At 51.0% G+C, this 15997-nt stretch overlaps 1 protein-coding gene across 1 annotated transcript in view; it reads right to left on the bottom strand.

Moving 5' to 3' along the window:
* The window catches only part of OAF (out at first homolog), a 33762-nt gene extending 25382 nt beyond the window's left edge, over positions 1-8380 (bottom strand). The window contains exons 1-2 of the mRNA XM_069742077.1: positions 8045-8380; positions 4365-4614 (exon numbers count right to left, since the gene is read on the bottom strand). Of these exons, the coding sequence (XP_069598178.1) occupies positions 4365-4580 (216 nt within the window). The 5' untranslated portion in view covers positions 4581-4614; positions 8045-8380. The remainder of the gene's footprint in view (positions 1-4364; positions 4615-8044) is intronic.
* Positions 8381-15997: the final 7617 nt, after the last annotated feature.

Below are 15997 nucleotides of genomic sequence, written 5' to 3'. Positions count from 1 at the left end.
GCCAATGTTTACTTTTTACACATATCACTAATTTAAATTAAACTGCACTAATCCTACCATTTTCAGGGGAGGAGACCAAGACATTACGGTTTAAACTTGGTGTGTGGGGGGGAAAAAAAAAAAAAAAAAAAAAAAAAATCACAAAAATAAATATGTTTCACATACTACTGTAACTTTGTTTATTTTTTGCTGCGTTTTTGCAATTACTCATTGCTTGCTGTGGGTGAAAAAAATGCTGTAGTTTTCAAAAAAACGCAGCAATTTTTCAATTCGGTCTGGAAAGGAAAATAAAACAACAATATGTGTGCATGAGATTTCTGTAATCTCATAGCCTGGTACTGTAAGACGTGTCTTAAAATGTACATAGGCTAAAAGATCTAAGAGCAACAAAGAAGCAAACTATGGGAAAGCCAACATTTTTCAGTCTCAGAACGTTTGGCCACGATGGTGTGTACATATATACTTGCGGTATATCTGTATTTAGTAGTGTATTGTTTGGATTTGTTATTCTTCTTTGCTCTCGACCTATAAGTTCTCTCTAGTGAAGTTGCTGGCACGGCTGAAATGCCACAATGGAAGCTTCATCACGGCATTTGGCGCTGCCCAGATAGCGAGGGCAGCTCCTATTGACTGCAGAGACAGAAGATCTTTTTTTTTCTCCCACAAACAACAAGCCCGCAGCAACACTCCAGCCAACACGAGGCGTCTGAGAGGAGCGGGGGTGCATCTGTGGTCCAGATGTGGCCACGTAGAAGAGTATTCAGACCCGTCCTCTGCTGGGACACAACGTGACAATGGCAGCGCCTCCAGCTTCATGGTTCCCAGGCCTGTGCTGGTGCGGACTGGGGAGGCCCAGAGACAGTGGTGGCATCGCATGGCGAGTACTTCACTGCAGCACATGAGCGTCTCTCCTTTGGGTGCGGTGAGTGATGGACAGTGAAGAACGTTCATCAGTAACAAAGGCAATGCAAGGCTCCCACAACTTCTACAGAAGAGGACATCCTAAGGGCGATGACACACAGTGCGTCAGCTGTACAGCCGCCCTCCAGACAGATCAATAGACATCTAGTGTAAGAAAGGCTTCTCAACCGGATACAATCATCACAACCAGTCTATAACAAGCGCATGAACACATCAGGAGTATGTGACTAATGCTACAGTCACACATGTATGAGGCGGTCATGTTTGGGTCTGGAGACCCGTGTATCACTGTCCATACTATCCTTGTGGAGAGTGACATGACTGTGTAAGGAGACTTAGAGGCCGTGCAAGCTCCTCTAGGAAATTAAGTATGCAAACTGCCTCTTCATAGAGGAAGAGGGTTAAACTCTAGCGCCACCGATTGGAAGCAGCAATGCTACAAGTCAATATCGACCCTTTAACGAGCCTTGCCACATGACAGAGATTCCGATTTAGCTCATGTCCTATTTGCAAACACGTGTTTCAGGGTGTTGCCCCCTCCTCAGTGCAAAGCACGAGATCTCATTTGGCTGCATGACATGCCTCTGGCTGGGGTCTTTTACACTGGCATGTCAATCTCCACAAGGAGAGATGTTACCCCTTAGACCCCAGTCAGAGGCCTCTCACAGTCAAATTAGATCTCTTCTTTTGCACTGAGGAGGGGCAACGCCCTGAAACCTGTCCGGAAATCGAGATTCAGGTTTAGCTTTTATCCCAAATCGTGTGACTAGGCGCTTTAAAGGGTCAATGTGGACTTTTAGGATTGATACTTGCTATAGGTGGCGCTAGAGTTTATGTCCTTGTCCTCTGAAGAGAATTTACATGTCCATATTATGAAACATAGATGTGTGAATGAAGCATTAAGGTTTATGGCAGAACTGTGGGGAAGGAGAGACCAATTCGCCTTACAGAAATTGGATGTGTAATGTCAAATACTTCATGGGGGAAGAATAAGTATGCAAATTAGCTCCCTACTAGCAGGTCCCTTTCCACGTGTCCGATTTCTCATATGTGCTCGTTTTTTTATTTTTTACATATGGAGTATAATGGGCACGTGTTCTATGGGGCTCTTCATGTGACTTTTTTCAGATCAAGTTTCTAGAAAACAATAGATAAAATAAAAAGGAGAAGTGTCTGTTTTTATCTCAGTCACTAATCAAATTCCCCTGTCAGTGTATAGGCCGGTGACATATCCGCCAGTTTACAGGGGCTGGACATTTTTCACTGACAGTTAGGAGATAAGCTTTTTTTTTTTTTTGCACTTGAGAAGAACTGACGAAACTGATGATAAAATCCGACGCACTGACCATACACTGATGAAAATGGGTCCGCTTTTCACGTATGCCAAAAACACATTTGTGAAACCGGCCTATGAAAACAATGTCACCGAGAGGTGGTTTCAAGCATTTGAGTCAATATCTGACCCTATGACGAGTCTTGCGGCATGTTCCGGGATATGATCGGTGGCCAGATTGGCTGATGTCTCTGGTCCTCTTGTAAGGATCATTGAGGAGTCAGACACTGGCTCAGGCCGCATTTACACCAATGTCTTGCGGTTTGCGTTGACGGTGAGGCTTATGACCTGCACTCTACAGTCTCCTAGATTTATACGAGGCAGTTGAGTTGGGTCAGGAGCCCTAAAGGCCGTGTGTCATCAGACCGCGTGTACCCAGCCTAAGGGGGCATCTACCTCAAATAGGGGCCACACATGCCGAATTACTCCAGGCCGTCATACAGTAGGCCTCGCCATCTGCTTTTCTCAACCCTTATAAATATGTTGTACGTGCTGGAAAGTCTTGCCAAAAGGAAGAAAGAAACCACCAGCAGCCGCCGTGAATCTGGTGACCCCCACTGCTCTGGTGACTTGCTGGCTTTACAGCTCGCACAGTGACAAATGTCTCCATCACGAGGTTGGTTTCCTCAGCGACCGGACTGCAATGCCAGCTCCCGCTACATGGGGAAATCTCCTGCCAGTGTGAAGGGGAAGAACCAGCCGTGTTAGTCTCTAAAGGTCTATGCTGAGCTTCTCAGAGATTTCCTATACACAAAATGTGAGTGGCAACGACGGGTAGACAGGTACTTGTACGCATTCTCAGTGGAAACTGTACGGGCTCATTCAGACGCCCATCGGTAAGAGCATGGACCACTGGCCGCGGCTTCCCAGACTCGAGACCAACAGACTCATAGAATTATATGAAGCCGTCAAGATTGGGTCAGGAAAGCCGCAGTCAGTCCTTGAATTGTGTTCCGAGATCGGACCAAGGTCCACAGCCGTCTACATGAGCCCTAAACCCATATTTCCCCTGAGGTGACAGCTGGTCAGAGAGGGCTTCGACTGTTGGACACTGATCAGTATCCCTATGTGACCATGAATCCCATAACCAATACTTCTCACCTAATAAATGTCTGATTGTTGGGCGTTCCACAGCTCGGACCCCCACATATCACGGGAAGGTGATCGGAGCAGGGATTGCATATCTGCCCCATTCAAAAGTCTGTGGGATGATAGAGACGGCCGACTACAGACCACCGCAACAGTCAAACTCAGGACATGGGATCCTTGATATTGTGAGCATTGGGAATCTGCGGACACTGATCGACTCTCCTGAGGATAATATGCTGCACATTTACTATCCAGTTAGGATTTCACACCCTTGAATTCAGTGGTGAAACGTTACAGAACTTTCTGAGCAGGTACACTGTGTGTGAACATCACCCACAGGTGGTGAGGGTAGAAAATGGTTACTGGCAGAAAAAAAAACCATGATGAAATTCTCTTGGCATAATAAAGAGCTTATCATAAACTAGTACATGCAAATACCATAAACCATCACTTAGAGCCAAAATCTCTCTGTAGTGACAAAGAACCCGACAGGTGATTCATGGCATCCAAACCACGGGCGGCAAGAATCAGAGGCGGGCTGCCAACAGGTGTACTTGTCTCCAGCGTTTCAGCAAAAATATAATTTGCCGATTCATAGGCAGAGACAAGGCTGGAGACCAGGGACATCCTCACCTGGCTTCTACCTGACCACTGTGGTTGATTGTCAGGTTTCTCCCTATGTAAACACTTGTCTATCACCTGGAGTGGTGCGGGGGGGTGCAGCACTGGACTGGTCTCATCTGTTCCTATGATCCCCAGCCGGGATCTCCAACTAAGTTCTTCTGAAACGCCAGAGTGAGTACACGTACCTTGGTGCGGTCATACAGCCGGGCTCGGATTCATGCTGCCGGTGGTTTGGGCAGGATAGACCGCCATTACAAGGTGACTCACAACTATGCCGGTTCTAGAAGAGCAGCACCCACAATGACGACTGCAGAAGGATTCTATGAGCTTTCCCTACATCTCACATGATGTTACTGCCACCATTACCGTGGTCAAGCACCATTACACCAGCGCTCACCTGTCTGAAGTCTGCCAGGTAGGTGATAAAAGTGCCATCTGCCTTCCGGAACTCCAGGGTGATACAGTCCCTCTCGCTGTCCGCCTGCAGGCTCTCCTCTGCTACCTGACCATCTTCCAGACGGACACGGACCTTCAGCTCCCCGAGGCTTGTTCTACAGTACCACAGCAACGACAACAGCCACAAGAAATGTCTGGCTGCTACCAGAGGACACATCACCAGGCAGCGAGGCGAGCTGTACTGGGGAAAACTGGAGAAAGGAAAACACAAACTCAATGGTAGAAATAAAGAAGCAAAGCTTGAAATGTGAGGAGAAGCCCAAATCCTAACCCCAGCGAGCGCACAACACAAGCCGTGCCCGGACCTGCACACCCCAAAACAGCAAGTTACACAATACAAAGGAAAGTTCTGAGAGCAAAATCCCAGAACAGATGAGGAAACTGTGGGCAGATTACACAACGACGGGTACATGGGAGACAGATGAAGATCTGACAGAAGATTGGACACAGACCGTGCACCATATCTGTCACTGACCCACACCACAAATAACAACGCTCCTCGTAAGGAGGAGACAGCACCGCTATGGTCAGGGACAAGACCGGACCTTCATGGAGAAGAAATGGAGCAGAAAGTGTGAGCGTCACAGGACACCACGGCGATACAGCATGTGCCACGGTCAGAGCATTGGATGCCAGGGCAGGACCGAGAATGGACATAGCATTGGGGCATCCTGAGTAATACAGCGCCAGGACAGGACCGAGAATGGGCATAGTATTGGGGCATCCTGAGTAATACAGCGCCAGGACAGGACCGAGAATGGGCATAGTATTGGGGCATCCTGAGTAATACAGCGCCAGGACAGGACCGAGAATGGGCATAGTATTGGGGCATCCTGAGTAATACAGCGCCAGGACAGGACCAAGAATGGGCATAGTATTGGGGCATCCTGAGTAATACAGCGCCAGGACAGGACCGAGAATGGGCATAGTATTGGGGCATCCTGAGTAATACAGCGCCAGGACAGGACCGAGAATGGGCATAGTATTGGGGCATCCTGAGTAATACAGCGCCAGGGCAGGACGGAGAATGGGCATAGTATTGGGGCATCCTGAGTAATATAGTGCCAGGGCAGGACCGAGAATGGGCATAGTATTGGGGCATCCTGAGTAATACAGTACCAGGGCAGGACGGAGAACGGGCAGAGCATTGGGGCATCCTGAGCAGGACCAAGAAGGTGATTGGGCACATTACAGTTCAGTAACGTGGTGGCACAGGACGGGGCAGTGGTGGGACCTGTAGTGCATCTGTCCGAGCCCCCGTAGGACGGGGCAGTGGTGGGACCTGTAGTGCATCTGTCCGAGCCCCCGTAGGACGGGGCAGTGGTGGGACGTGTAGTGCATCTGTCCGAGCCCCCGTAGGACGGGGCAGTGGTGGGACCTGTAGTGCATCTGTCCGAGCCCCCGTAGGACGGGGCAGTGGTGGGACGTGTAGTGCATCTGTCAGAGCCCCCGTAGGACGGGGCAGTGGTGGGACCTGTAGTGCATCTGTCCGAGCCCCGCAGGACGGGGCAGTGGTGGGACCTGTAGTGCATCTGTCCGAGCCCCCGTAGGACGGGGCAGTGGTGGGACCTGTAGTGCATCTGTCCGAGCCCCCGTAGGACGGGGCAGTGGTGGGACCTGTAGTGCATCTGTCCGAGCCCCGCAGGACGGGGCAGTGGTGGGACCTGTAGTGCATCTGTCCGAGCCCCCGTAGGACGGGGCAGTGGTGGGACCTGTAGTGCATCTGTCCGAGCCCCCGCAGGAGGAGGCAGTGGTGGGACCTGTAGTGCATCTGTCCGAGCCCCGCAGGACGGGGCAGTGGTGGGACCTGTAGTGCATCTGTCCGAGCTCCGCAGGACGGGGCAGTGGTGGGACCTGTAGTGCATCTGTCCGAGCCCCGCAGGACGGGGCAGTGGTGGGACGTGTAGTGCATCTGTCCGAGCCCCGCAGGACAGGGCAGTGGTGGGACCTGTAGTGCATCTGTCCGAGCTCCGCAGGACGGGGCAGTGGTGGGACCTGTAGTGCATCTGTCCGAGCCCCGCAGGACGGGGCAGTGGTGGGACCTGTAGTGCATCTGTCCGAGCCCCCGTAGGACGGGGCAGTGGTGGGACCTGTAGTGCATCTGTCCGAGCTCCGCAGGACGGGGCAGTGGTGGGACCTGTAGTGCATCTGTCCGAGCTCCGCAGGACGGGGCAGTGGTGGGACGTGTAGTGCATCTGTCCGAGCCCCGCAGGACAGGGCAGTGGTGGGACCTGTAGTGCATCTGTCCGAGCCCCCGTAGGACAGGGCAGTGGTGGGACCTGTAGTGCATCTGTCCGAGCCCCCGTAGGACGGGGCAGTGGTGGGACCTGTAGTGCATCTGTCCGAGCCCCGCAGGACGGGGCAGTGGTGGGACCTGTAGTGCATCTGTCCGAGCTCCGCAGGACGGGGCAGTGGTGGGACCTGTAGTGCATCTGTCCGAGCCCCGCAGGACGGGGCAGTGGTGGGACGTGTAGTGCATCTGTCCGAGCCCCGCAGGACAGGGCAGTGGTGGGACCTGTAGTGCATCTGTCCGAGCTCCGCAGGACGGGGCAGTGGTGGGACCTGTAGTGCATCTGTCCGAGCCCCGCAGGACGGGGCAGTGGTGGGACCTGTAGTGCATCTGTCCGAGCCCCCGTAGGACGGGGCAGTGGTGGGACCTGTAGTGCATCTGTCCGAGCTCCGCAGGACGGGGCAGTGGTGGGACCTGTAGTGCATCTGTCCGAGCTCCGCAGGACGGGGCAGTGGTGGGACGTGTAGTGCATCTGTCCGAGCCCCGCAGGACAGGGCAGTGGTGGGACCTGTAGTGCATCTGTCCGAGCCCCCGTAGGACAGGGCAGTGGTGGGACCTGTAGTGCATCTGTCCGAGCCCCCGTAGGACGGGGCAGTGGTGGGACCTGTAGTGCATCTGTCCGAGCCCCGCAGGACGGGGCAGTGGTGGGACCTGTAGTGCATCTGTCCGAGCTCCGCAGGACGGGGCAGTGGTGGGACCTGTAGTGCATCTGTCCGAGCCCCGCAGGACGGGGCAGTGGTGGGACGTGTAGTGCATCTGTCCGAGCCCCCGTAGGACAGGGCAGTGGTGGGACCACCATCTTCTAGGGGAGCAGATCACGGTCTCCTGAGATCACAGATGATGTGGAATATGTGTAGTGTGTGAAGTCCATACACAGGGATACACAGATCAGGGCACACACTGGGATGTGTCACATGGACGATACTCACGCTCGCTACCTGCCGGACAAGGCTGATAACAGGGAGTAATAGCTTGTGCTCCACTATATGGCAAATGTGATAACAAAAAAGATATAATGTTCCATAAATTGACGCTGCTGGACGAGACTTGTGTCCCCGGGGGGCTACATCCATAGTGGTCATCATCTGCACATGTGGAAGAGGGGCTCACAGCACACATGGGGGCAGAGGAGTAAGGATGGGGGAGGGGAGTCCTGCCGGTGGCATATTGGGGTCCATGTGACCCCTCTGATGGTCGCACTATAGTTGTCACTGTCACAACCAAAGCCGTAAGATGCGGGATGGATCAGAGGGGCGACCGGGGGGCAGGAGCCGGGGGGAGCAGGGACCACCGCTGAGCGCTGGAGGATGGCTGCGCAGAGCCGCACTCACCCGGGGCAGATGTGACCTCCGGATCGGCCGCCCGTCCTGCTGGAAGCCTCTGCCCCCGGCCCGTCCGCCCCAGCAGAGCTCCCGCACACGCTCCGTCCTCATCCGCTCCGGCCGCCGCGTCTCTCCCGGGCCGGACTCGGATCTTGGGATGTTCTCCCCCAGGCGGCGGCTCTGAGGCCGTCACTTCCTCCAGGACCTGCCCCTCCGCTTAAAGGGACAGACACACGGCGGAAAGTAACAATGGGCTGGAGCCGCCGGCGGAGTCAACTGAGCAATGTGTGTGTGTACAGTGTGCAGAGCAATGTGTGTGTACAGTGTGCAGAGCAATGTGTGTGTGTACAGTGTGCAGAGCAATGTGTGTGTACAGTGTGCAGAGCAATGTGTGTGTACAGTGTGCAGAGCAATGTGTGTGTACAGTGTGCAGAGCAATGTGTGTGTACAGTGTGCAGAGCAATGTGTGTGTGTACAGTGTGCAGAGCAATGTGTGTGTGTACAGTGTGCAGAGCAATGTGTGTGTACAGTGTGCAGAGCAATGTGTGTGTACACTGTGCAGAGCAGTGTGTGTGTACAGTGTGCAGAGCAATGTGTGTGTGTACAGTGTGCAGAGCAATGTGTGTGTACAGTGTGCAGAGCAATGTGTGTGTACAGTGTGCAGAGCAATGTGTGTGTACAGTGTGCAGAGCAATGTGTGTGTGTGTACAGTGTGCAGAGCAATGTGTGTGTGTGTACAGTGTGCAGAGCAATGTGTGTGTACAGTGTGCAGAGCAGTGTGTGTGTACAGTGTGCAGAGCAATGTGTGTGTACAGTGTGCAGAGCAATGTGTGTGTGTACAGTGTGCAGAGCAGTGTGTGTACAGTGTGCAGAGCAATGTGTGTGTGTACAGTGTGCAGAACAATGTGTGTGTACAGTGTGCAGAACAATGTGTGTGTACAGTGTGCAGAGCAGTGTGTGTACAGTGTTCAGAGCAATGTGTGTGTGTACAGTGTGCAGAGCAATGTGTGTGTGTACAGTGTGCAGAGCAATGTGTGTGTACAGTGTGCAAAGCAATGTGTGTGTGTACAGTGTGCAGAGCAGTGTGTGTGTACAGTGTGCAGAGCAATGTGTGTGTACAGTGTGCAGAGCAGTGTGTGTACAGTGTGCAGAGCAATGTGTGTGTACAGTGTGCAGAGCAATGTGTGTGTACAGTGTGCAGAGCAATGTGTGTGTACAGTGTGCAGAGCAATGTGTGTGTGTACAGTGTGCAGAGCAAAGTGTGTGTACAGTGTGCAGAGCAGTGTGTGTACAGTGTTCAGAGCAATGTGTGTGTGTACAGTGTGCAGAGCAATGTGTGTGTGTACAGTGTGCAGAGCAATGTGTGTGTACAGTGTGCAAAGCAATGTGTGTGTGTACAGTGTGCAGAGCAGTGTGTGTGTGTACAGTGTGCAGAGCAGTGTGTGTGTGTACAGTGTGCAGAGCAATGTGTGTGTACAGTGTGCAGAGCAATGTGTGTGTACAGTGTGCAGAGCAATGTGTGTGTACAGTGTGCAGAGCAATGTGTGTGTACAGTGTGCAGAGCAATGTGTGTGTACAGTGTGCAGAGCAATGTGTGTGTGTACAGTGTGCAGAGCAATGTGTGTGTACAGTGTGCAGAGCAATGTGTGTGTACAGTGTGCAGAGCAATGTGTGTGTACAGTGTGCAGAGCAATGTGTGTGTACAGTGTGCAGAGCAATGTGTGTGTACAGTGTGCAGAGCAATGTGTGTGTGTACAGTGTGCAGAGCAATGTGTGTGTACAGTGTGCAGAGCAATGTGTGTGTACAGTGTGCAGAGCAATCTGTGTGTGTACAGTGTGCAGAGCAATGTGTGTGTACAGTGTGCAGAGCAATGTGTGTGTACAGTGTGCAGAGCAATGTGTGTGTACAGTGTGCAGAGCAGTGTGTGTGTGTACTGTGTGCAGAGCAATGTGTGTGTGTACAGTGTGCAGAGCAATGTGTGTGTACAGTGTGCAGAGCAATGTGTGTGTACAGTGTGCAGAGCAATGTGTGTGTGTACAGTGTGCAGAGCAATGTGTGTGTGTGTACAGTGTGCAGAGCAATGTGTGTGTGTACTGTGTGCAGAGCAATGTGTGTGTGTACAGTGTGCAGAGCAGTGTGTGTACAGTGTGCAGAGCAATGTGTGTGTACAGTGTGCAGAGCAATGTGTGTGTACAGTGTGCAGAACAATGTGTGTACTGTGTGCAGAGCAATGTGTGTGTGTACAGTGTGCAGAGCAATGTGTGTGTGTACAGTGTGCAGAGCAATGTGTGTGTACAGTGTGCAGAGCAATGTGTGTGTACAGTGTGCAGAGCAATGTGTGTGTACAGTGTGCAGAGCAATGTGTGTGTACAGTGTGCAGAGCAGTGTGTGTACAGTGTGCAGAGCAATGTGTGTGTACAGTGTGCAGAGCAATGTGTGTGTACAGTGTGCAGAGCAATGTGTGTGTACAGTGTGCAGAGCAATGTGTGTGTACAGTGTGCAGAGCAGTGTGTGTACAGTGTTCAGAGCAATGTGTGTACAGTGTGCAGAGCAATGTGTGTGTGTTCAGTGTGCAGAGCAATGTGTGTGTACAGTGTGCAAAGCAATGTGTGTGTGTACAGTGTGCAGAGCAAAGTGTGTGTACAGTGTGCAGAGCAGTGTGTGTACAGTGTTCAGAGCAATGTGTGTACAGTGTGCAGAGCAATGTGTGTGTACAGTGTGCAGAGCAATGTGTGTGTGTACAGTGTGCAGAGCAAAGTGTGTGTACAGTGTGCAGAGCAATGTGTGTACAGTGTGCTGAGCAATGTGTGTGTACAGTGTGCAAAGCAATGTGTGTGTGTACAGTGTGCAGAGCAGTGTGTGTGTGTACAGTGTGCAGAGCAATGTGTGTGTGTACAGTGTGCAGAGCAGTGTGTGTGTGTACAGTGTGCAGAGCAATGTGTGTGTACAGTGTGCAGAGCAATGTGTGTGTACAGTGTGCAAAGCAATGTGTGTGTGTACAGTGTGCAGAGCAATGTGTGTGTGTACAGTGTGCAAAGCAATGTGTGTGTGTACAGTGTGCAGAGCAGTGTGTGTGTGTACAGTGTGCAGAGCAATGTGTGTGTACAGTGTGCAGAGCAGTGTGTGTGTACAGTGTGCAGAGCAATGTGTGTGTACAGTGTGCAGAGCAATGTGTGTGTACAGTGTGCAGAGCAATGTGTGTGTACAGTGTGCTGAGCAATGTGTGTGTGTACAGTGTGCAGAGCAATGTGTGTGTACAGTGTGCAGAGCAATGTGTGTGTACAGTGTGCAGAGCAATGTGTGTGTGTACAGTGTGCAGAGCAATGTGTGTGTACAGTGTGCAGAGCAATGTGTGTGTACAGTGTGCTGAGCAATGTGTGTACAGTGTGCAGAGCAATGTGTGTGTACAGTGTGCAGAGCAATGTGTGTGTACAGTGTGCAGAGCAATGTGTGTGTACAGTGTGCAAAGCAATGTGTGTGTACAGTGTGCAGAGCAATGTGTGTACAGTGTGCAGAGCAATGTGTGTGTACTGTGTGCAGAGCAATGTGTGTACAGTGTGCTGAGCAATGTGTGTGTACAGTGTGCAGAGCAATGTGTGTGTACAGTGTGCAGAGCAATGTGTGTGTGTACAGTGTGCAGAGCAGTGTGTGTGTACAGTGTGCAGAGCAATGTGTGTGTACAGTGTGCAGAGCAATGTGTGTGTACAGTGTGCAGAGCAATGTGTGTGTGTACTGTGTGCAGAGCAATGTGTGTGTACAGTGTGCAGAGCAATGTGTGTGTACAGTGTGCAGAGCAATGTGTGTGTGTACAGTGTGCAGAGCAATGTGTGTGTACAGTGTGCAGAGCAATGTGTGTGTACAGTGTGCAGAGCAATGTGTTTGTGTACAGTGTGCAGAGCAATGTGTGTGTGTACAGTGTGCAGAGCAATGTGTGTGTACAGTGTGCAGAGCAGTGTGTGTACAGTGTGCAGAGCAATGTGTGTGTACAGTGTGCAGAGCAATGTGTGTGTACAGTGTGCAGAGCAATGTGTGTGTACAGTGTGCAGAGCAATGTGTGTGTGTACAGTGTGCAGAGCAAAGTGTGTGTACAGTGTGCAGAGCAGTGTGTGTACAGTGTTCAGAGCAATGTGTGTGTGTACAGTGTGCAGAGCAATGTGTGTGTGTACAGTGTGCAGAGCAATGTGTGTGTACAGTGTGCAAAGCAATGTGTGTGTGTACAGTGTGCAGAGCAGTGTGTGTGTGTACAGTGTGCAGAGCAGTGTGTGTGTGTACAGTGTGCAGAGCAATGTGTGTGTACAGTGTGCAGAGCAATGTGTGTGTACAGTGTGCAGAGCAATGTGTGTGTACAGTGTGCAGAGCAATGTGTGTGTACAGTGTGCAGAGCAATGTGTGTGTACAGTGTGCAGAGCAATGTGTGTGTGTACAGTGTGCAGAGCAATGTGTGTGTGTACAGTGTGCAGAGCAATGTGTGTGTACAGTGTGCAGAGCAATGTGTGTGTACAGTGTGCAGAGCAATGTGTGTGTACAGTGTGCAGAGCAATGTGTGTGTACAGTGTGCAGAGCAATGTGTGTGTGTACAGTGTGCAGAGCAATGTGTGTGTACAGTGTGCAGAGCAATGTGTGTGTACAGTGTGCAGAGCAATCTGTGTGTGTACAGTGTGCAGAGCAATGTGTGTGTACAGTGTGCAGAGCAATGTGTGTGTACAGTGTGCAGAGCAATGTGTGTGTACAGTGTGCAGAGCAGTGTGTGTGTGTACTGTGTGCAGAGCAATGTGTGTGTGTACAGTGTGCAGAGCAATGTGTGTGTACAGTGTGCAGAGCAATGTGTGTGTACAGTGTGCAGAGCAATGTGTGTGTGTACAGTGTGCAGAGCAATGTGTGTGTGTGTACAGTGTGCAGAGCAATGTGTGTGTGTACTGTGTGCAGAGCAATGTGTGTGTGTACAGTGTGCAGAGCAGTGTGTGTACAGTGTGCAGAGCAATGTGTGTGTACAGTGTGCAGAGCAATGTGTGTGTACAGTGTGCAGAACAATGTGTGTACTGTGTGCAGAGCAATGTGTGTGTGTACAGTGTGCAGAGCAATGTGTGTGTGTACAGTGTGCAGAGCAATGTGTGTGTACAGTGTGCAGAGCAATGTGTGTGTACAGTGTGCAGAGCAATGTGTGTGTACAGTGTGCAGAGCAATGTGTGTGTACAGTGTGCAGAGCAGTGTGTGTACAGTGTGCAGAGCAATGTGTGTGTACAGTGTGCAGAGCAATGTGTGTGTACAGTGTGCAGAGCAATGTGTGTGTACAGTGTGCAGAGCAATGTGTGTGTACAGTGTGCAGAGCAATGTGTGTGTACAGTGTGCTGAGCAATGTGTGTGTACAGTGTGCAGAGCAATGTGTGTGTGTACAGTGTGCAGAGCAAAGTGTGTGTACAGTGTGCAGAGCAGTGTGTGTACAGTGTTCAGAGCAATGTGTGTACAGTGTGCAGAGCAATGTGTGTGTGTTCAGTGTGCAGAGCAATGTGTGTGTACAGTGTGCAAAGCAATGTGTGTGTGTACAGTGTGCAGAGCAGTGTGTGTGTGTACAGTGTGCAGAGCAATGTGTGTGTGTACAGTGTGCAGAGCAGTGTGTGTGTGTACAGTGTGCAGAGCAATGTGTGTGTACAGTGTGCAGAGCAATGTGTGTGTACAGTGTGCAAAGCAATGTGTGTGTGTACAGTGTGCAGAGCAATGTGTGTGTGTACAGTGTGCAAAGCAATGTGTGTGTGTACAGTGTGCAGAGCAGTGTGTGTGTGTACAGTGTGCAGAGCAATGTGTGTGTACAGTGTGCAGAGCAGTGTGTGTGTACAGTGTGCAGAGCAATGTGTGTGTACAGTGTGCAGAGCAATGTGTGTGTACAGTGTGCAGAGCAATGTGTGTGTACAGTGTGCTGAGCAATGTGTGTGTGTACAGTGTGCAGAGCAATGTGTGTGTACAGTGTGCAGAGCAATGTGTGTGTACAGTGTGCAGAGCAATGTGTGTGTACAGTGTGCAGAGCAATGTGTGTGTGTACAGTGTGCAGAGCAATGTGTGTGTACAGTGTGCAGAGCAATGTGTGTGTACAGTGTGCTGAGCAATGTGTGTACAGTGTGCAGAGCAATGTGTGTGTACAGTGTGCAGAGCAATGTGTGTGTACAGTGTGCAGAGCAATGTGTGTGTACAGTGTGCAAAGCAATGTGTGTGTACAGTGTGCAGAGCAATGTGTGTACAGTGTGCAGAGCAATGTGTGTGTACTGTGTGCAGAGCAATGTGTGTACAGTGTGCTGAGCAATGTGTGTGTACAGTGTGCAGAGCAATGTGTGTGTACAGTGTGCAGAGCAATGTGTGTGTGTACAGTGTGCAGAGCAGTGTGTGTGTACAGTGTGCAGAGCAATGTGTGTGTACAGTGTGCAGAGCAATGTGTGTGTACAGTGTGCAGAGCAATGTGTGTGTGTACTGTGTGCAGAGCAATGTGTGTGTACAGTGTGCAGAGCAATGTGTGTGTACAGTGTGCAGAGCAATGTGTGTGTGTACAGTGTGCAGAGCAATGTGTGTGTACAGTGTGCAGAGCAATGTGTGTGTACAGTGTGCAGAGCAATGTGTTTGTGTACAGTGTGCAGAGCAATGTGTGTGTGTACAGTGTGCAGAGCAATGTGTGTGTGTACAGTGTGCAGAGCAATGTGTGTGTACAGTGTGCAGAGCAATGTGTGTGTGTACAGTGTGCAGAGCAATGTGTGTGTGTACAGTGTGCAGAGCAATGTGTGTGTGTACAGTGTGCAGAGCAATGTGTGTGTACAGTGTGCAGAGCAATGTGTGTGTGTACAGTGTGCAGAGCAATGTGTGTGTGTACAGTGTGCAGAGCAATGTGTGTGTGTACAGTGTGCAGAGCAATGTGTGTGTACAGTGTGCAGAGCAATGTGTGTGTGTACAGTGTGCAGAGCAATGTGTGTGTACTGTGTGCAGAGCAATGTGTGTGTGTACAGTGTGCAGAGCAATGTGTGTGTGTACAGTGTGCAGAGCAATGTGTGTGTACTGTGTGCAGAGCAATGTGTGTGTGTACAGTGTGCAGAGCAATGTGTGTGTGTACTGTGTGCAGAGCAATGTGTGTGTGTACTGTGTGCAGAGCAATGTGTGTGTACAGTGTGCAGAGCAATGTGTGTGTGTACAGTGTGCAGAGCAATGTGTGTGTACAGTGTGCAGAGCAGTGTGTGTGTGTACAGTGTGCAGAGCAGTGTGTGTGTGTACTGTGTGCAGAGCAATGTGTGTGTGTACAGTGTGCAGAGCAATGTGTGTGTGTACAGTGTGCAGAGCAATGTGTGTGTGTACAGTGTGCAGAGCAATGTGTGTGTGTACAGTGTGCAGAGCAATGTGTGTGTGTACTGTGTGCAGAGCAATGTGTGTGTACAGTGTGCAGAGCAATGTGTGTGTGTACAGTCTGCAGAGCAATGTGTGTGTGTGTACAGTCTGCAGAGCAATGTGTGTGTGTGTACAGTGTGCAGAGCAATGTGTGTGTGTGTACAGTGTGCAGAGCAATGTGTGTGTACTGTGTGCAGAGCAATGTGTGTGTGTACAGTGTGCAGAGCAATGTGTGTGTGTACAGTGTGCAGAGCAATGTGTGTGTGTACAGTGTGCAGAACAATGTGTGTGTGTACTGTGTGCAGAGCAATCAGGGCTGCCACTAGAAATTTCGGGGCCCCATACTGGCAAAATTTTCGGGGCCCCCTTGAGACTCCGCCCAGGCTCCACCCCAGCCCCGCCTCCAGGCTCCACCCCTCGAACTGTCCACAGTCCCACCGCTCTCTCTTGGAAAAACTCCACTTCTCACCAATCACACATTAACAGTTCCCATCACCAGATCACACATATAGCAGGCAGCTTTTGTTTTGGCCAAAAGATTTTTTAAGCCGCCACCATAACACGGTAGACACTTTTGGCCGGGCCCTACTCTGCTGTAACCT

Source organism: Ranitomeya imitator, chromosome 10 (assembly GCF_032444005.1).
Source record: "Ranitomeya imitator isolate aRanImi1 chromosome 10, aRanImi1.pri, whole genome shotgun sequence".
In the NCBI taxonomy this organism is placed as follows: Eukaryota; Metazoa; Chordata; class Amphibia; order Anura; family Dendrobatidae; genus Ranitomeya; species Ranitomeya imitator.
This window is presented reverse-complemented; position numbering and strand designations above follow the sequence as displayed.